We start from the raw sequence: 21,317 nt of genomic DNA, 5'->3' as shown, positions 1-21,317 counted from the left end.
GTCCACGCGTCCACCCACCGTCCTCACTCGTCCACGCGTCCACCCACCGTCCTCACTCGTCCACGTGTCCACCCACCGTCCTCACTAGTCCACGCGTCCACCCACCGTCTCACTCGTCCACGCGTCCACCCACCGTCCTCACTCGTCCACGCGTCCACCCACCGTCTCACTCGTCCACGCGTCCACCCACCGTCCTCACTCGTCCACGCGTCCACCCACCGTCCTCACTCGTCCACGCGTCCAACCACCGTCCTCACTCGTCCACGCGTCCACCCACCGTCCTCACTCGTCCACGCGTCCACCCACCGTCCTCACTCGTCCACGCGTCCACCCACCGTCTCACTCGTCCACGCGTCCACCCACCATCCTCACTCGCCCACGCGTCCACCCACCGTCCTCACTCGTGCACGCGTCCACCCACCGTCTCACTCGTCCACGCGTCCACCCACCGTCCTCACTCGTCCACGCGTCCACCCACCGTCCTCACTCGTCCACGCGTCCACCCACCGTCTCACTCGTCCACGCGTCCACCCACCGTCCTCACTCGTCCACGCGTCCACCCACCGTCCTCACTCGTCCACGCGTCCACCCACCGTCTCACTCGTCCACGCGTCCACCCACCGTCTCACTCGTCCACGCGTCCACCCACCGTCCTCACTCGTCCACGCGTCCACCCACCGTCCTCACTCGCCCACGCGTCCACCCAACGTCCTCACTCGTCCACGCGTCCACCCAACGTCCTCACTCGTCCACGCGTCCACCCACCGTCCTCACTCGTCCACGCGTCCACCCACCGTCCTCACTCGTCCACGCGTCCACCCACCGTCTCACTCGTCCACGCGTCCACCCACCGTCCTCACTCGTCCACGCGTCCACCCACCGTCCTCACTCGTCCACGCGTCCACCCACCGTCTCACTCGTCCACGCGTCCACCCACCATCCTCACTCGCCCACGCGTCCACCCACCGTCCTCACTCGTGCACGCGTCCACCCACCGTCTCACTCGTCCACGCGTCCACCCACCGTCCTCACTCGTCCACGCGTCCAACCACCGTCCTCACTCGTCCACGTGTCCACCCACCGTCCTCACTAGTCCATGCGTCCACCCACCGTCTCACTCGTCCACGCGTCCACCCACCGTCCTCACTCGTCCACGCGTCCACCCACCGTCCTCACTCGTCCACGCGTCCACCCACCGTCCTCACTCGTGCACGCGTCCACCCACCGTCTCACTCGTCCACGCGTCCACCCACCGTCCTCACTCGTCCACGCGTCCAACCACCGTCCTCACTCGTCCACGCGTCCAACCACCGTCCTCACTCGTCCACGCGTCCACCCACCGTCCTCACTCGTCCACGCGTCCACCCACCGTCCTCACTCGTCCACGCGTCCACCCACCGTCTCACTCGTCCACGCGTCCACCCACCGTCTCACTCGTCCACGCGTCCACCCACCGTCCTCACTCGTCCACGCGTCCACCCACCGTCCTCACTCGTGCACGCGTCCACCCACCGTCCTCACTCGTGCACGCGTCCACCCACCGTCTCACTCATCCACGCGTCCACCCACCGTCCTCACTCGTCCACGCGTCCACCCACCGTCCTCATAGTCCACGCGTCCACCCACCGTCCTCACTCGTCCACGCGTCCACCCACCGTCTCACTCGTCCACGCGTCCACCCACCGTCCTCATAGTCCACGCGTCCACCCACCGTCCTCACTCGCCCACGCGTCCACCCACCGTCCTCACTAGTCCACGCGTCCACCCACCCTCTCACTCATCCACGCGTCCACCCACCGTCTCACTCATCCACGCGTCCACCCACCGTCCTCACTCGTCCACGCGTCCACCCACCGTCCTCACTCGTCCACGCGTCCACCCACCGTCCTCACTCGTCCACGCGTCCACCCACCGTCCTCACTAGTCCACGCGTCCACCCATCGTCCTCACTCGTCCACGCGTCCACCCACCGTCCTCATAGTCCACGCGTCCACCCACCGTCCTCACTAGTCCACGCGTCCACCCACCGTCCTCACTCGTCCACGCGTCCACCCACCGTCCTCACTCGTCCACGCGTCCACCCAATGTCCTCACTCGTCCACGCGTCCACCCACCGTCCTCATAGTCCACGCGTCCACCCAATGTCCTCACTCGTCCACGCGTCCACCCACCGTCCTCACTATTCCACGCGTCCACCCATCGTCCTCACTCGTCCACGCGTCCACCCACCGTCCTCATAGTCCACGCGTCCACCCACCGTCCTCACTCGTCCACGCGTCCACCCACCGTCCTCACTAGTCCACGCGTCCACCCAATGTCCTCACTCGTCCACGCGTCCACCCACCGTCCTCATAGTCCACGCGTCCACCCACCGTCCTCACTCGTCCACGCGTCCACCCACCGTCCTCACTAGTCCACGCGTCCACCCATCGTCCTCACTCGTCCACGCGTCCACCCACCGTCCTCATAGTCCACGCGTCCACCCACCGTCCTCACTCGTCCACACGTCCACCCACCGTCCTCACTTGTTCACGCGTCCACCCACCGTCTCACTCGCCCACGCGTCCACCCACCGTCTCACTCGTCCACGCGTCCACCCACCGTCCTCACTCACCAACAAGTCCTCTCATCCTCCCATCCACCCATCCATCTGTCCGTCTGTCTTTATCTCCCATCTGGCTATTGCTCACTGGTTCATTTTCCCTCCGTCCTCTCTTTCTTCCCTCTGTCCATCTGCCCGCCCATCCATCCCGCACCCTTCACACACTCATTTGTCCGTTAATGTGCCTTCATTCGTCCATCTGTCCATCCAGCTTTCACTTGTCCATCTGACTGTAATTTATTCATGCATCTATCCCCCTTATCCACCCATCCATTCATCCGCTGGCCATCTACCCGATACATGGCAGATGGGGTGCTCTGTGCTGGGGACTCCCTCCCTGGAGGCCTCCCAATCCCACTCCAGGTCCTCTCCCCACTGCCCCAGATCCTCCCCCATCCTCGGCCACCTGCTGATTCCCACCGCCGAGCCCCCACTCCCAGGGCCAGTACCCCACTGCCCCGAAGGCCCTCCCCAGCCGGGCTCAGTGCAGGTGTGGTCTCCCCCACTCCCGAGGGCAGGAAGGGCTGTCCTGGGCACTGTGGGCCCCAGAGTGGCCCCATGGGCATTTGTGGGAGGGAGGAGGGAGGGAGAGGGAGGGTGCTGGGTGGCAGCAGACAAGGTGGTCTTAGGGCAGTGGTCCTTCTTGCCCTAAACCTAACCCTGCAGCCGCTTCCGCTTGGCTCCTTATCTTCTGGGCCGCCCGGCGTGCAGAAAGCCACAGCCAACGTCTGCTTCCCCACAGCCCTAACTGCCTGGGGGTTCGAGGAGTGGGGAGCGGCCAGGTGCTGGTGCCTCCTGCAGGCGGCTTCCTCCCCTCGCCCGGCTCCAGCAGCGGGAGGGACGAGGGCAGCTCGGGGCAGATAGGGAAGTGGAAGGGTCCCTGGGCTGCGGGGACACCCACCCACACCCGGCCTGTGCTTCAGCCCTCGGCTCAAGGCTCAGCCCCTTCGGTTCCCTGCATGGAGACCCCTGTGGCGCAGGAGGCGACAGTCAGGGCCATGTAGAATCTCACCAGAGCCCGCACTCTGGGTGCCTTGCTACTGCACCCCAGAAACAAGTGGATTCGGGCTCGTGGGGCTGGGAGGGGACCTTTGTGGGACGCAGGCGATGCCGGCTGGTGCCGGACTCATAGGCACACAGAGCAGAGGGCCAGGGAGCCTGGCACCAAGAAGTCACGCCTCCCAGACACGCCCCTCAGGCAGAGCTGTGACACACGTGCCCATCCACACACTGGACCCCAGCACCGCAGTGGCGGGACCTCTGGGGAGACCTGGGCCTGGGGATACACACTAACTGCATCGGTTCCAATGGCCTGCAATCTAGATGGCAGACATCCTGTGTTCCCAGGCCCGGCTGACACCCAGGAGCTCTGGCGGGCACAGCATCCTCAGGGGCCTGGGCAGCACCCACCCTGGCCAACGGCCTGGGTCCCTTCTGCGAAGCTGCTGACCCTTCAACAGTTGTCACAGCCCTGGAGGAAGTGGCTTTTCCCCCAGTGGCACTGGCACGCATCACCCCTCTGCCCACGGGGTCCCCCACCAGCTCCTGCCCTAGGCACCCCACCAGCACCATGCTGACCACAGCTGCGGATGCAGTACAGCCAGGCAGTCTCGGCTCACCCAGAACTGCTGAGCCGCGGTGTCAGGACTGAGCAGGGGCCCGGTGTTCACCCAGCCCTGCTCCAAGGGCACTGCCCACTCCAACAACAGCCGTGGTGGGGCACAGGGAAGAGCGGTGCTGAGTGGCTCAGGGTGCATGGTTGAGGGGTGTGGATCCCACGGCGCTGAGGCAGCCAGGTGTGATGCCCAGAGCCCTGGCCAGGATGGCCATGGCCCCGGAGTCACGGAGACATCCCCCACACCTGCAGGCCGGGCACCAGGGCCACCGGCTGGCAGGGGAGAGGAAGTTGTTGGAAAGTCAGCCCGGAATGGCCTTGGGGGTGGGCAGGCAGGGCCCAGATGGTTCCTGCTGGGGAAGCCGAGGGTGCAGCTGCGCAGCCGCCACGTTATCACGGTGACACAGCTGGCTGCCTCACCCTGGCCGCCGGGAGCCCGCCCCCGTCACATGAGTCCCTGGGCCTCCCGCCCCTTCCCGACCCGACCCGACCTGCAGCCAGGCCAGTGGGGACTAGAAGGAGTTGAGCTTCCTGGGGACAGAAGTGCCGGCTCCAGCTCACCCACAGGTGCTGTCCACTCGTCCCCAGATTCAGGGCCGGCTCCCGAGAGCTGCCCGATTGCAGGACTGCGCCCCCCCAAACCTTCCGAGGCCCATGTCGCAGGTACCCTCCACGCTGGAGAGCACGCCCCTGGTGTCTGTGCCCCGGGGTCCCAAGAAGGGCAGCCCAGGTAAGAGGCTGTTGAGGCCACGGGAGCAGGTGGTGGGAAGGTGGCATCTCTAAGCTGCACCTGCCCAGCTCGGCTGACAGCGTGGCCGTGTTGCCCCACCTCAAATATCAACACAGCAGTGCTGTGCAGCTGGGGCAGGTGGCCTGGTGAGCCTGGCAGGTGCCAACCTGCGTCCGGCCCCACCCAGAGGCGGAGTACCAGCCCCGTCTAGGAGCGGTGGCCACGTCCTCCACCATGGAGACTGGGGCAACAGAGCCTTTCGACAGGCTGGGTGAGGAAACTGAGGCCAGGGCACAGGAGCGGGCCCAGGTGGGCACCTTTGCCCTCCAGGGGGTGGCTGGTTCTGAGGAGGCCCCACCCCTTTCCCCCAGCCAGCCGGTGCAGCCCAGGCCCTGGGGCCCCCGGGGAGATGGGTGGCTCTGCTCTGGCCCTGACCACGTGGCCTCCGTCCTGGAGCTGCAGGCCCCCGTCCCTCATGCTCCTGTGCTGGCTATGCAGAGCCCAGAGCTTGGCCGCCAGCAGGGGCTGCCTGGGCACAGGTGCACAGTGCGGGACCCAATGGGCTTCTCCCAGTGGGGAGCTCTGGGGCGCCCCAAGGACGAGGCACAGCCCACTCCCAGCTTGGTGCCCGTGGCCAGTTCTCCTCTGCCAGGCCTCGGTTTCCTCACATGTCAGACACCCCCACACACACTTAGGGATGTGGCACCCTAATGTGAGGAAAGGGGAGAGGCGGCTTCGAGAGGTGCAGACAGACGCATGTGTTTGGACAAGTGCTGCCCCTGCAGAGGCCAGGGCCAGCAGGCATGTGGAACCCGCTGTGTGTGTCGTGGTCATGGTTTTCAGTGGCCTGCCGGTCTCCAGCCCAGGAGGCTGAGGGTCCCAGCATGTGAGACCCAGGACGTGAAGCGGACTGAGTGGCTCTGACCTCCCTTGAGCTGTGGTTCGGGGTCTCCAGCATGGGGAGCACCCCATGGTGACCACCGTGCATCAGGTTGGGGGGCTCTGTAAGGCTGAAGCCCCCTGAGGGGCTTAGGAGTGCAGGGTGCAGGGTGCAGGGTGCTCCCCACCCCACCCTGCATCGGACCATCAGGGTTGGGTCTGTCACGGTGCAGCAGCCCCCAGAGGAGCGTCTGCAGCCGCACCCATGGTGCGCAGCCATAGCTGTGTGGGCAGCGACGGGCAGGAGGCTGAGGCAGGACGGCGAGCTGCCTGCCTGAGAGCAGGGTGGAGGGCGCCATGTGCACAGACTTGGAAAGGACTCAGAGCCCTTAAGCATGGCCAGTCTTCCATCATCACCTCTCCCTCCTCCATCTCCTCCTCCATGTCCTCCTCCTCCATCTCCTGCTCCACCTCCTCCTCCATCTCCTCCTTCTCTTCCTCCATCTCTTCCATCCAGGATCTTGGAACAGAGACGTGTGTTGTGTCACTGTGCTGGGGCCACAGGTCTGAGACCAGCCATCAGGGCCCAGCTCCTTTCCACACCCCAGGCCCTGGTGGCTTCGGGTGTCCTGACAGACTGCGTCGCTCCTGTCCTTCTGTCTGTCATTTCCTCTCTGCTGCTTTCCATGTGGTCCTGGGCAGGGTGAGCCAGTACAGCTCCAGCTCTGTCCCTTCTGCTGCCACCCGCTGGCCCCCAGCACTGTGGCAGGGCTGAGGGCAGCCGTGATCATCGCACTCCCAGCATGCAGGCCTGCAGCCCTCTGTGGACAGGCAGCTGCACGGAGGGGCCAGGATCCAGCTGGCAGGGACCTCCAAGCCCTGAGTGTCAGGAGACACCGAGGTCACAGCTCTGGGGGAGGCATACAGGCGCCTGGTTGCCTCTGATTGCTGTGTTTTCACCCTGTCCTCACTGGCCCTCGCCTGCCAGCCTCAGGCTGACCATGGCTCCAGGTGCTCTCCTTGGCCAGGTGGTGAAGGAGCCCAGAGCCAGGCAGGAGGCACAGGGCAGGCTGCACCCGGGGAGCCAGCTGCCCCCATAGCCCGGATGGAGACACACAGGTCTCAGAGGCTGCCAGCAGCCCTGCAAGATCCGGTGGCTAAGGCCCACGCCTGTCCCTGGGGCCGGGAAACCTGACACAGGGCACCCTCCGCCTCCCTCCCGCTGTCCCCGGCCGACTCCCTCCGTGAGCTGTCCCTGGGTGGCAGTCGGTGCACAGGCAGGGCGAAGCCCAGGAGAGGCACGCTCAGGAGGAAGTGGCCCCCAGCGGTGCAGGGAGGGCACAGGTGTCCAGGCCGGGAGACTTTCACTTCTCAGCCGGGCCTGAGTCCCGGCCTGCGCTCAGGGCTCTGCACTTTCACTTCCGGTGGGCGCTCTTGACACAGGCACGTGGTGGGGAAGCACAACCCCATTGCGGATCCCCGTCCAGGGCTCAGAGCTGTCACCTGTGGGGCATCAGGGGCTGGAGGGAGGGAGACGAAATCTCACCACCAAGGCCCCACACGCAGCTGCCTGCGTAGGCGTGGGCCTCAGGGCTCTCCCAGGGTGTCTAAGGTGGAGCACAGCCCTTGCAAGGTTCCTGGTTCATGTACTGTCCTGACCCTCCTCCCACCTGGTCTCTCTCTTCTGCAGCCCCTGTCACCCTGTGGTCAAGGCAGGGCCTTTGCACATGCTGTCTCCTCTGTGGAACCCTGTTCCTGTGTTTGCTCAGGCCCTCTGAGGGGGATTCCTGCTAAGGCTCAAATCTTCTGCTAAACTGTGTCCCCAATTTCCCCAGAAGCTCAGGCTGGGCCTTGGGGTACATGCACCATCACAGGCACTGGAGCCCATCCTGGGGTAGTATCTTCCCAAACCCTCGAAGGCGCCACTGTCTGCTCAGAGAAGCTGTCTCAGAGAGGGTGGTGCCACCCACCTGGCCCACCCCTCCTGAGCAGGGAAGGGCCCCCCCCCAGTCCGAGTCCCCAGGGAGGGAGCCCCTGCCCTCGCCCCACCACTGCCTCCCCGGGGAAGCCAAGCCCAGCAGGCAGCCTGGCCCAGCTGGGCTGCACGTCCAAGGAACCCCTGACGGTGCCGCCTGATGGCCCGTAGCTGACACCTGGAGCGAGCACCTCCCAGTTCCCTGCTCATGCCAACAGCATGCCTGGCACTGGCCCAGCCCCACTGCACAGGCACCACTGCCACTCTGGGGCCTCTCCTGGGATGACCTCCATCTGGGCTTCACCTGCTGGTTTCCTTTGGTTTTTCTCTGCACCGCTCAGCACCCTTGGGGGACAGGAACCCTGTGAACACGGGTGACTGTGGGCTGCAGCCCTCGAGGCCCAGCAGCCAAGTGACAAGGCCTGGGCCTGTGCCCCAGAGCTATGAGCCGGGCTGAGGAGGAGACCGTGCCGGCCTCTGTGCTGGACCAGTGCCTGCCCCCGTGCCCTGCGAGGCCCCTGGCGAGGCAGGGGGTGGTCAAGAAAAGGCCGCCCTGACCCTCGCCCTCACCCAGCCCTCACTTGGCTGCCGAGAGCCACTAGGAGGAACTGGGAATCTGCAGCCTGAGGGCTGGGCGCTTCCTCCTGCTGCCAGCTGGGCGCCTTCTGAGTGTGTGGAAAGCCCCGGTCCCACCGGCTGGCAGAGCAGGCTGGCCGTGTCCTGTGGTGCCCTCACCGTGGGCTCCCAGGCTGGCACCACTGCCTCCCAGGCAGAGCCACCCAGGGCGGCAAGGAGTCCAGGCTTCCAGGTGCTCACAGCCCCGAGGTCCAGGCCCTGCCTCCTGCAGGACCTGCTATCTCCTCCCTGGGCTAGCGCCTCGAGGACCCCGTGGCCTCGTCCCACTCACTTCCCAGAGGCCTCAGCCTGGAGGCTGCCTCAGGGTCCCCACCCCGCCCCAGCCCCAGACAGACAGACAGATAGACAGACCACAGGTGGAGCTCCCTCAGTACCGCCAGGCCCAGGGCTGCCAAGACCAAACTGGCAGCAGGAGGCAGAAGACTCAGTGGACCCGCCACCCACCGCTCACACCCAGGGGCTTCTCCAGCCCCAGCTCCCCGCGGTGTCCAGCTGAGGCTGCACCCAGCAGACGGCACAGCAGTGTGATCCCGGGGGACCTGCAGGGGCAGCTTCCTGTCAGAAACCGAAAGGGCCAGGTGTCCCCCACCCCAGGCAGCTGGAGAACCGGCTGCAGCTGCCCACTGCGTCCCCACCCTGCAGACACCTGCAGTCTACCCCAGGGCCCTGCCCCAAATGTGGCCGGGGCCCCCCGCTCAGAGGTGCAGGGTCCAGCAGCCCTGGAGGCAGCTGAACAGACAACTTTCAGTCTTTGTGCGGAAGCGAGGGCCCGAACCCGTCAGTTCTACTCTGAATGTGGGGAAATGGCAGATGTTTTTTGTTTTTTTGAGACAGGGTCTCCCTATGCAGCCCAAAATGGCCTTGAACTCACTATTTAGCCCAGGCTGGCCTCAAACAGGAATCTTCCTGCCTCAGCCTCCCAAGTACTGGGATTACATACGTGCGCCACCACACCCGGCTGTTATTTGGTTTTAAATTATTGTGTAAAAGATTTCCTCTCCCATGAATTCTGCAGCTCGATGCTGGTCCAGGCAAAGGCCATGTGGACCCCAGGGTGGGCATACTGGCACCGCGCACTGCATCCAGCCCTGAGCTCATCACTCCCCTTGTCAGGGACGACGCCCCATTGCTGGTCCCTTCCTGTCCCTTTGTGCCACGTGGCTCTCTCCAAAGCGCTGGACAAGCAGGCACACCAGGACCACACGTGGCCGGGGAGGAAATGCGGTGACTGCCGCCCCCTTGAGGGAAGGGGAGCTTGGTCCTGGCGGCATGTACAGGCCTCAGGCCGCGACCTTAGTCCACGCAGCCCTGGGTGCCGAGGCTGGGAAGGGAGTGCGGTCCTGGGGTGTCTCCTCTTGCTTGCCATGGGAAAGGCCTTCGGCAGCCCACAGGTCCAGCACAGGCGCTGCACCCTGAGTGCAGGAGGTGAGGGGCCCAGACCCGAGTGTGGCTTGTGGTCCCAGTGGTAGGGGCTTACCTCCTCCAGCCCCAAGCCCAGCACACGGTGGCCCTGTGCCATCTGTCCCCGGGCCATGGGGTGACTCAGGAGCCTTGGTGGTGACCCCATTGGTGGAAAGTCCTGGAGTCCCGCAGGCCACTGAGCCTGGGCCTCCTGGGCCCTGGGGAAGTCCACTGCCCTGCACAGGCTGACGGGGATCACCTGGGTGTCCGCACAGGGAGGGCAAGGCGGGGGCGTTCAAGGGGAATTTGCACTGTCTCTGCGGCAGCCGGGGCTGCCCCTACCACATGCTGTCTGCACATCCAGGGAGCTAGGGCCCTGTGGTACTTGTAACACTGGTACTCCCCTGCCCCTCAAAAAGCATTTTGACCCCTGGGCCCCGCTGTGTGAACCCACTCCTGTGAGGGCCACCAGCTCTGCTGCCTACAGACGAGAGGGTCAGGGTGGCCCAGGGCCCTGGAGTTTTCAGACGTAACAGCTCTCTGTACCCTATACCTGCAGCGTGTGTCCTGAGGAAGGATCAGATGCCCACGGGCACAGTGGACCAGTGAGCACACGCCTTGCAGGGCATGCGACCCACACTGGGCGTCAGCACATGGGTCTTGGGTGACAGTGCTGGTTTCAGTGTGCTGCACATCTTGCCCACCTCCTCTCATTCTGGATGGAAACCTCCATGCCAGAGCGTGGGCACACGAAAACAAGGCAGTGTTGCCTGAAAACAGGGGCCAAGCTGGCCCTGGAGCCACCCCACCCCGATGACGTGTGTCAGCTAGCAGTGCCCCACTGTGTCACTTTAAATTCCAGACTGACATAAATGGATGGATAGATGATCAGGAAGCTGAGGTCCACTGTGGATTCCTCCGTGCTGTCTTACCCAGGAGTCCAGGGGCAAAGGGGCAGGGCTGGTCCAGAGCATCTGGTCCCTTCCATCTCTGCACACAGCAGTCCACAGCCCTCCAGCCAGAAGGGCCACAGAGAGGACAGTGGCTTGGAGTGATGGGGAGCCTCTGCCTGTAAGGCCTGGCCAGACTCGGCCTTCAGTGCTCCTGCCTTGTCCTCTTCCGTGTGTGCAGGCCCTGTGCGCCTGCTGGCCAGCCATGGAGGCCAGGAGTTCAGAGGCTGGCTGGGGGCCTGGGTCCTCCCAGCCACTCCACTGTCTGCACACGGGAGGTGCTCAGCAAGCGGCCGCTGCCTTGAGCGTCCCTGAGCACTGGACACTGAGCCCGGGAACCACATGCAGACCATGTAGCCGCAGCTACTGGAGAATCCAGAAGCAAGAAGATCACAGTGATTGAGAAAGCTTGGCAGCCTATGCCAGCAGGGGTCACACTGTATGCCAGGGTCTTGGTGGTTAGGATGGTCAATCCCATGCTGTTTTTCCACAATCAAGAAAAATCTTAACTTTCATTTAAAAAATAAATCCTGGCATAAGGGGAGCTGTGGCCAGGCCCTGCTGTCCCCTAGCTGCAGGGCGGGGACTTGGCCTGGCCTTCCTCCAAGCCGACTGACACACCCTCTGCTGGGCACTATCTCTCGGCCACCTGTGCCCACTTCCTCCTGGCCTCCAGCTTTGCCAGGGAGCCCTGAGGTGTCCTGGCCTCAATGTGCTGCCCAAGGCGGCTTCTCTGCTCACGACCTCCAGCTACTGCCCTGTGCCCACCTCCCCTGCCCTCTGCACGCTGCCATGGAAGCTGCGGGGCACCTAGCAGGCTCTGGGCTCCCTTGAGCACCCTGGGAAGCCACGTGGGCCGGAAAGCTGCGTGGGCTGAGGTGCTGTGTGGCCGTGCCCCACCTGGGGAGCCGCGGACTGTGAGCTAAGTCTCTCCTAGCCATGGTCAGGCACCGCCGCTGCCCCCCTGCACCCTCTCTGGGATGCGGCTAGCACGGCTAACCACACGTGGCCCTTTCTGCTGCTCAAGAGTCCCAAGGCCTCTGTGAAGGCAGCCAGGTGTGGAAGTGGCGCTCGCCTTCAGGGTCCAGAGCCGTGAGCATCACCAGCCCCTCCTGGCCCCTCCGGGACAGGGACTTCCGCCTAAGTATCGCAGATCTGTGCTTAAGTCAAAGGTCCAGGCAGTGGGCAGGCACCATGGCGCTGCTCCCTGCGGGCCTCGCCTGCAGCTGCCCTGTCCTATACACCAGGTCACCTGCTCACAGGGGCCTCTGCATGCTTAGTCTAGCCTGGGCTACTTAACAACTTAGTGAGACTCTAGGTCAACATTAGAAAGGGCCAGAGGTGTAGCTCAGTGCAAAGGCCCTGGGTTCCACCCCAGCAACACAAAGAAAGAAAGAGAGAGGGAGAGAGAAAGGAAAGGGAGGGAGGGATACACACACCAGCCGCGTCAGGATCAAAGCAAGGGCCCCAGGAGTCGGCCCACACCCTGCTCATAGGGTCCTCGGGTGGTCATGGTCCTGTCTGGCTCTGCTCCTGCATCTGCATGTACCACTGCTGTTTGAGTCAAATTCCAGAAAAACAATTATTTTGTGTAAGTTTTCTCCACATTGCTCTGGACATGCTTATACTAAGAGTATACACTGGTGATCTGAGATTCCGACTGTACTAAGCGCGCTGCATGTGTGTTTCCTGAGTCTGGCAACTCTGTCTGGGACGGATGTGAACCCAGATTCGGCGGGATTACACTCAGCTGCAAACCAGGGAAGCCGGGTGGGCGTCCAGTGGGCAGCACCAGCGGTGGGCACCAGGTCTGCGTGCCTTCTGTCCCCCAGAGTCTCACTTGGGCTTCCGCTCCACCTCCGGCTGTGCTCCAGGCAGGAGGAAAAGAGGAAGAGAGAAGGCAGGAAGGCTTGCGCGGAAGCCCACTGTGCAGACTCCTGTTAGGGCCCCGTGACACGGTTTCAGTGTTTGTGCCGACAGCAATGGGTTTTCTGTTTTGTTTTTGTGTCGGTCCTGGAGACTGAACCCAGGACCTCCATCCTGAGTGACATCCCGCTTATTTACTATTTTGTTAACTTATTCACTTTTTTTGGTACTGGGGATCGAACGCATGACCTTGCACTTGCCAGGCAGGCTAAATCCCCGGCCTCACTTTTTTTTTTTTTTTTGGAGACAAGGTCTCACTAAGTTGCTCAGGCTGGGCTTGAACGCTCCAATCCTCCTGCCTCAGCCTCCCAGAGATGTGCACCACCACACCCAGCTGGATTGATAGTGCTAGACCCTGGCCCCTGCTGTCCCTGAGACAGCTCCCTGTGTGGCTGTCAACCCAGTCCCATTGCCCTAGTGATGGCCCAATCCTCAGCCCTGCACAGGGTGAAATGCATCAGGTGTCTTGCCTGTGACTGGGGAGAGGGGCCTGGCCCCCATGTCCACTTGGCTCATTCCACCAGCATGAGCCACCTGAAGCAGGACGGCGAGTCCCTGACTCCAGCCCAGAAGGAGCCTGGCCCCCTGCCCTGGAGGAAGGCACAGGCCTGCAGGCCCTGCACACCAGGACACTGTGAACCAGGAGGGACCCGGTCTGTCCACTCAGGGCAGCAGGGCACGCTGAGTGACTCTGGGCTCACCTCAGACCTGAGACATAGCACATGCTCGTCCCCTCCGCCTTGCAGGGAGACAGATGCCAGGGCTCCAGGGCCGGGCCTCTGCCTCCACCACCACCACCACCCTGGGGCTCCGCCGTGACCTGGGAACTTCTCCTTTCCTCCCAGGCCCAGTTCCCCATCGTGGCCAGGGCGCAGGCCTGCCCCCAGAGTTTCGGTGCCTGGAATTATTTTAGGCTTCGTGTCCCCGCGCCCAGCCCTGCCCCTCCTTGGAGCAGCTCAGGACGCCCAGCCAGAGTCCACGCTGGCCTGCACGGTGCCGGTCACTGAACACACCAGGAGTTCCGTATGATGCACGACAAGGGCACCCACTGCTTCATGCCAGTGTCCCGGCACTGGCACTGCCCTGCCCTGAAGTCTGACCCACTGAGCGGTTGCCTCGTCCACCCTGGCCACCACAGGCCACCTTTCATCTCTGCAGGTCTACGCTGTGGGCTCAGCATAGGAGCAGGAACTGACTGAAGCTGGCCTTCCATCCAGGCCCCAAGCCCACCACACACTACACCCAGGCTTTCGGCTCATCCATCTGTCCATCCAGGCGACGCCTGGGCTTGGGTCAGTCTCCCACACAAGAGGAATCTTGGCTCTAGGGCTACTTCTGGTGGCTTCCGGAGACTGGGCAGGTCAGAGCAGGGCCTCCCGCCAAGTGTCCACTACCAGAAACCTGGCTGCAGCTTGGGACGGTGAGGAGCAGCTGGCAGTGCAAAGTCTCTAGGGATAAAGCCTGCAGAGGGCCTGGCCACCTTGCCACACACCCCAGGTGTCCACAGCACATTCCCAGGGGGCAGGGATGGGCAGCAGCCTTTGCAGAGCCAAGAGCTTGGCAGCCCCACATTGGGACAGGCAGCAGCTGGCTAGGAGCCTGGGGTCCCATCGTGCTGAGTGGCCTGCAGAAGGCGCTGTCATGGACTCCTGTGGGCACAGTGGTCACGCACTTATCAGGGCCTGTTCCCCACCATCTTGGCAGCACCCCTGCGTGGGGCTGGTTACTAGGTTACTAGTGACCCCGCACTGTGACAGCACCCCTGGACGTGCGGAAACCTAGGAGATGAGGCCGGGATGAAAGGAGGAGTCAAGAGACACAATTTTGGAGAAGACCCAGCCAGCCCCTTCTCCTGCCTCCAGGCGCCGGACCTGAGCAGCTTTCCCCCACCACTCCCTCCGCGGGGTCGTTCTGTCCCACCTTGTGCAGTGGAGTAAACCCTCCACTGTGAAGTTGTCCACAGGGACTTGGCCACAGCGACACAAACTACGGCACAGGTCTGGCTCGGCCAGCTGCCCTGATGTGGGCAGCACAGCATGCCGGGCGCACTGTGGATGCTCCTCACCACACACATGGACTGCAGGACACGCAGGAGTGAACGAGAGCTCCAATCAATGGCTCCCATGGCCCCAGATCAACGTCACTTCACCCCAGGCACAGGGAGCAGCACGGGGGACCTGGGAAGCCGCGTCTCCTCCCATGGAGAAAGGCAGAAAGGAAGAGGAGGAGACAGCGGGCCCCTAACCTGCCAGCCTCCGTCATTCCATCTGCAGCCCGTCTGCCCCTCATGGTTTGGCACAGAGCACAGGCAGACTTCCCTGCCCTTGTCCACACGCGTGCCCATTTGAGGTGCTGCAATGCACCCAGCAGCTGCTCCTGAGCAGGCATCCGTGGGGTCCCTAACCTGCCATTGAAAAGGCACTGGAACTGTGAAGATAATGGGCTGGGCAGACACCCACGTGCACCTGCTGCACGGATTTGCAGGCTCCGCCCATCTGCACCAAAGCCCTTCTCCAAGCCACCTGCGCAGGGCGCCCTGCTCCCAGTGTGAGAGACGACTCTGAGGGCTGCGGCCTGGGGCTCAGGGCGCTGCAGAGGCCGGAAGCTTCCTCACAGCCTGTGGCTGAGGGGCGTGCAAGGAGTGAGACTCCTGGAGCCTTCCTTGTCCGACTTCAGGTTGCTCGCTCCTGCCGAGGGCCAGGGCAGAGAGCAGGTACAAAAGCTCCTGGGTGGGCCAGACTGGGCCGGTGCCAGCAGGGGGCCCAGCAGGGGTCGCATCAGCACCCCTGCAGCCACTCCTAGGCCTCCCTGTCCTCCCCACCACAGTCTTCTCTCCAAGCAGCCCCTGCTCCCTTGCCTGACAATTCCCTTGTCACCTGCAGACATCTGCCTCTGAAGCACAGGCCCGCCTGTAGGTCTCTGGAGGTCAAAGAGGTCAGTGGCCAGAAGTGGAGCCCGCCTGCCCTCAGCCTCACTGGCTGAAGCTGGATTCGCATGCCGCACCTCTCCACCTCATTGGCTGGAGCTGCATGACACGCCCACACCTGAGCAATCCCTCATACCTGGATTGAACTGGCAGAGTCCAAGCCTGGGAGCCCAGGAGAGCTAAACAAGAGAGACTGAGCCCAGGCCCAGGAGGGATGGGAAGCCAGAGGCCAGGTGGGACCAGGAGCCAGGCAGCCTGGGGCCCCTGCAAAGACCCCTTTCACAGGAGCTGGTTCCACCAGTGACCGGCAGAGCCGCCCTGGAGCAACACAGGACCTTCTCCTTATACTGCAGGACTGATGCCGGGCATGGTCCCTCCCGAGTGACTTTCCCTGGTGTGAGCTGGGCTCTGCTCGGGCCTCACCTCCCAGGAGCAGGGCCATCTCCTATCTGGGCCGGGCCAGCCTGGCCGGGGAAGACGGCCCAGGGGTAGGGAGCATCTTTCCCTGCCCTCTGGTAAACCTTGTAGGCCGCCTAGAGCTGGGCTGCTGACTTGGGCACTGTGCTGTCTTTCTAGCCTACTGGACTTGCGGAACAGGGCAAAGGCCACATCCCTGCCAGGGCCAGGCCTGGCGCCCACCCCACCTCTGCCTCCACAGAGAGTGGGCCTTTCCTCAGCTCTGGAGGATTCTGGTCTTTTTGTGCATCAAAACCACAGGACACAGAACTGTTTTGTCTGACAACAGTCACTCGAGGTCATTTCCATGACCAAACTCAGCGAGGCAGGCACACCGCATTCCTGGGATGTGGCCCCTTCCTGAGCCGCTTGCTGTACAGTGTGGGGTCCAGATGATGTCACTCTGAAAAACAGAGGGACTCGGGGAATGTCGTGCAAGGTTACACACACTGCGCTGGGGATGTAGCTCAGAGATGCAGCGCCTGCCTGGCAAAGGCAAGGTCCTGAGCTTGATTCCTGGTACCCCCCAAAAAAGTCTACACAAACTACTAACAAACGGGGGCCACTCCTCCTGTTGGGCTTACTTCCCCGCTGGGCAATTCTCAGAATGTACAGGGAGTTCATACTTGTTTATCATGCTAATAACAATGACAGCCAGCCCAGCAGACACATTTTAATTTCAGAAAAATGTTTAGACCTCGGCATGCTGATTTATTTACATCGTTTTGTAAGCAAACGGAGACCAGCGGATTCTAACGGCTCTCAGACATGAAGGTGCAGAGTCTAGGCTCTCAGACATGAAGGTGCAGAGTCTAGGCTCTCAGACATGAAGGTGCAGAGTCTAGGCTCTCAGACATGAAGGTGCGGGAGTTCTGTGGGGTGAGGAGAGCTTGGAAGGGAGCTCTGAGGATTGAGAAAGAGGAGCCAAGGCACACACTTGGGAAGTCGGCTGCTGGGTTTTTCCAACGGCTCAGGCCCCGGGCATTTGTGTAAGATGTTTAAAATGTCGTTAGGCAGAGCATGGCATCACACGTCTATAAACTCCACGCTCGGGAGGCTGAGGCAGGAGGACCGCTGCAGTTTGAGGCTAGCCTAGGCCACATGAGTTCAAAAAGACAATAAATAAATAGTCATTGGCATTTGTGGTTTCGTTTACTGGGCTTTTTTCACTTACGAATTTAAATTTTAGAGCAGCTTCAGGTTAGCAGAACACTGAGCTGAACGCAGAGTCCGTAACCTCTGGTGCTTGCTCCTACGTGCCCCGCAGTGCCCGCACCCTTGTGGGGCTGTGCTCCCAGACGAGCTGGCGCAGACTCGCTGCTGTTAACCAGAGCGCACAGGCCGCTTCACTTTACTTATTTTTTATTCTGAGACAGGGTTTCACAAAGTCACTACGTTGCCTGGGTTGAGTTCAAACCCAGGGTTGTGACATTCCTGCCTCAGCCTCTTAGGGTGCTGGGTTACAGGGACGTGGCCCCAAGCTGGCGGGCTCCGCTTTGGGGTTTCACATTCTGTAGGTGCAGACACTGTGTGACAGCCCGTGCCCCCGACCCCTGTACCCTGCAGGGAAGTACCTCCCCCCATGTGTGCTCCCCACCCACCAACCCGGGACACCTCAGATCTCTGCCCCTCGAAGCCAGGCGGGGGCAGTCCTGCGGCCTGGCCTTTCCACGTGGGCTTCTGAGAACATGCGCTTACGTTTCCCTCCGGTTTCTCTGGGCTACAGCTCATTTCGTGTCTGGTGCTCACGGACTGCTGGACGGTCTACTGAAGGACGGCCCCGCCATTGCCAGCTTCGAGCATTTATCCCTCAGGCTTCCCTGCCAGCCCGCGGCAGCCTTTCATGTGCGTGAGTTCTGAACTCTCTGGGGGAGCATGAAGGAGCCGGGGCGCAGGGTCATACAGTGGGGTGCACTCAGCTGGTAACGGACCCCCCAGCCTCCTTCTAAGGACGATTCCATTCCCCACCGGCGCCGACCACTTCCGGCAGCTCGTCCATCCGCTGCTGCAGGGTTTGGGCTGTGTGGCTGTGCCAGGCGGGGTGCCGTCTCTCCATCTCTCCGTTGTTCTACACTGCACTGCCCACCCGCCTGCCGGCCGCCTGGGTGCCTTCTCGGGGCGGCTGCCTGGTGCTTTCACCATGTGGGGTTGCATCCTCTTGCTCAGTCCTGAGGCTTCTTGGTACATCTGGGATAACGGCCCTTTCCAGGCCAGGGCTGGGCTTCTGGGTTTTGTAATAGCATCTCCTGCAGAGAGACGTTTCAAATTTTACAAACTCAACTGACCAGACTTTTCTCTCTTGGATCTTGCTTTTGGTGCTACTTTTAAAACCTTATTGCTTAGGTAAGGGACTCAGAGGAAATTCAGACGTTTAAGGACAACTTCTTGTCATATTTTTAAAGTGGATCGTGGTGGTTATTGGAGCTCTCACAGAATGTAGACTCTGGGGATCCTCTTATTTACAGTTTTGAGTATGTCAGGTTTTATGCTCTTGGCAGCTATGTAAACTTCTGTTGAAAATTTTTAGACAGAGAAATGCTCTGGGATGCCCACAGCCATGCAGGGCCCTCAGTGAAGGCCAGCAGAAAGTGGACCCTGCTCCACCAAGGATCGGTCCGGGCTGTGCCAGTCCCCAGTTCCTGGGCCCAGCATCCTCATCAGACAGATGGGGCTGGCGGAAGGATGTGGGGAACTTGTGAGCCACAGGAGGAACACAGATCAGGGCTCCTGGGTAAACCATTTTACTGTGAACCCATCTGTGTCGAGCCCCAAGCTGGGGGCTATGGGTGCTGAGGGCTGCAGGTGCTGCCCTTTGGGGAAAGGTCCGGCTGTTCTCCTGAGGGTGACACGGTGGCCTCAGTGTCCCAGCCACAGTTCAGCTTGGGCCTGTGCCCTGGGGCAGGCACATCTGCTTGGGCTCTGTGGAGCGGCATCCCCAGAAGGCCTCAGGCCTCCTTTTAACTGAACTGAGTCCCACCCTATAACATCTGGCCCCCGGAAGCCACAGGGAACCTGACTCCCCAAACCTACAGCTGTATCCGTGCGGCCCTCCCGACCCTGTGACCAGGCCTCTGAGTCAGTGGCTGTGCCTGAGAAGCAGACTGCATGCAGTGTACATGGAGTCCTCTCCTGTGTCACTAGCAGTGTGTAGGAGGTGCAGCTTGGCCAATCCCAGCCTGAGAATCCACTCAGGTCGGGACACCCTGGCCTCTCTGCCCATGACATGGGTCCCGGTCATGTCTGTTCCTGGTGGGGAGAGGCAGACATGGAGCCCACCAGTGCTGGCTGCTGTCAGGGCCCATGGAGATGGAGACAGGGCAGACACAGCGGGCACGGACTGGAACCTACTCCAGTGTGCCTCCCTACCCACCAGCCAGGGTGGGGCAGTGTCACAGATCCACCCATCTCCAAAGGCTGTGAGTGCCCAGCTAGGACTGGGTCACTGCACTGGTCCCTCAATAAGGGTTTCAAGAACCCAAGACCACGGTGTGGTATTTGCACTGGCTGAGGGATCGGGAAGCCAGCACTGGCCCAGCCCTTGACTCCGGGAAGCTGATCTCAGGGCTATGGGATGGTTGCAGAGCTGCCCCAGAGCCCATATCTACGTGGCAACATCTCTGAGGTGCGAAGAGGCATGGGGTCCTGGCTGCAGTGGGTTTCGGGAGAATCAAGGTGCACCCCAAACTCAACAGTGCAAGAGCCCCAGACTCGGGCAGTGTGGGAGGAGCAGAGTCAGAGTGGACAGCCGAGTGGTGCCCAAAGCCTGTGTGAAACACGCTGGGCCCCCACCTTTCCCGAGGACGGGCAGCAGCTCCTTGGGTGAACAGACTGCCAGTCTGAACCCAGAACCCGGGAGATGTGTGTCACAGCCTCACGGCGCTCCTCCTTAGCAGCCCAGGCTGCAGTGGGGCTGGGAACAGACCATCAGGACACCGGCAAGGGGCCTTCTCGGGCCATGCTGAAGGTCCTACAGGCAACTGGAGACCTTGGGTCTTCATATGCAGATTTATGTCAAATGAGATGCAAATCAAGGCGCTGTGCTCTTAAGTCCTGGCCCCTCCGGCTCCTAAGATGATGACCCCGGGACCCCTCTCATCTCCAGGATACAAAATGTGCGAGAGCCGAGAGCCGGGCGGGAAGAGAAGGGAAAGGCGCGAGGCGCTGAGCGCGCCTGGGTGGGAGACAGCGCGGCGGGGCCGAAGGAAGAGGAGAAAGTGTGGCGCGCCAACGCGGGCAGCGGCCTGGGGGCTTCCTGCAGGTTGGCACGAACACGACTGATATGCAAACGAATGCAAAGCAGACGCGGCTGCGGGCCCGCGGCGGCGGGGCGCCGGGCTCCTGCGCGCTCCCCGCGGGCGGCCCTTCGCCGCTGGCCCCTACCCGAGCGCGCGGCGGTGAGCGCGCGCCCCCTGCCGGCCGCGCGCGGAGGTGGCCCCGGGCCCCGGCGGCCCAGCGCGGGGAGGGCAGGCGCGGGGGGCGCGGCGGCCGGAGGAGGCGCGCAGGATCCCCGCCCGCCGGGCGCGGATGCCGCGCTACGAGCCGCGAGCCCGGCGGCCGCGACTCTCCGAGGTGGGTGTGCACGGCGGCGCGGGAAGCCCGCGCGAGCCCCGGGTGGCCTGCAGCGGGCGGGGGGGAGGGACAGCGCCGCGCCCCGCGCCCCTCCCTGCGCACCCCGCGCCCGACCCGCGCGGAGTCTGCGGGGGGCGGAGCGAGTCCTCCGGGTAGGAGCTCCGGGAACCGGGCGGCAGGCGGGTTGGGAATCTCGGGGGGCGGGGATCCCGGGGCGCCCCCTCCTCGCCCGAGGCGGGGCGAGCGCGGGGTGCAGGCGGGAGGCAGGTGGTGCGCGCTCGGGCAGAGGTGGCGGCGGCGGCCGCGAGGCCAGACCGCCCGGCGGGTGCGCGCTTTGTTCCCGCGCGGCGACCCCCGCGTGGCCCTGCGGCCGCCAGCGCCCCGCCCCGCCCGAACCAGAGGAGACGGTGGCCGCCGGAGCGCTGGGGCGCAGCAGGACGACGAGGAGAGAGCGCCCGCCGCCGGGGGACAGGGACCGGGACCCGGGCCGTAAGTGCCGCGTCGCCGCTGTCGCTGGTCGCGCTGTCGTCGGAATCTGCGCCGCACCCCACTTCCACTTTGCAAAGTTTGTGCCCGCGGCCGGGGCAGCTGCTCGAGCCCGCGTCCAGCCCACTGCACCCTTGGGTGGGTGGGGAGCTCGACCCGCCGGGTA

The 21,317-nt window shown here is 63.1% G+C and overlaps 1 protein-coding gene across 7 annotated transcripts in view; it reads left to right on the top strand.

Moving 5' to 3' along the window:
- Window positions 1-4,724: 4,724 nt before the first annotated feature.
- The window catches only part of Cbfa2t3 (CBFA2/RUNX1 partner transcriptional co-repressor 3), a 48,840-nt gene continuing 32,247 nt past the window's right edge, over window positions 4,725-21,317 (top strand). For 2 of the 7 annotated variants that reach the window (XM_013145927.3, XM_013145914.3), the window contains exon 1: window positions 4,727-4,947. In XM_013145927.3, the coding sequence (XP_013001381.1) occupies window positions 4,872-4,947 (76 nt within the window). In that variant the 5' untranslated portion in view covers window positions 4,727-4,871. Of the gene's footprint in view, window positions 4,948-20,562; window positions 20,666-20,880; window positions 21,155-21,183; window positions 21,315-21,317 lie in introns of those variants that run through there. The other 5 variants (XM_013145923.3, XM_063247815.1, XM_004999236.4 and 2 more) reach the window with 5 other exon arrangements.

This window comes from Cavia porcellus, unplaced genomic scaffold (assembly GCF_034190915.1).
Source record: "Cavia porcellus strain 051 isolate PalLab524CR breed Dunkin Hartley unplaced genomic scaffold, mCavPor4.1 scaffold_4, whole genome shotgun sequence".
Classification (NCBI taxonomy): Eukaryota; Metazoa; Chordata; class Mammalia; order Rodentia; family Caviidae; genus Cavia; species Cavia porcellus.
This window is presented reverse-complemented; position numbering and strand designations above follow the sequence as displayed.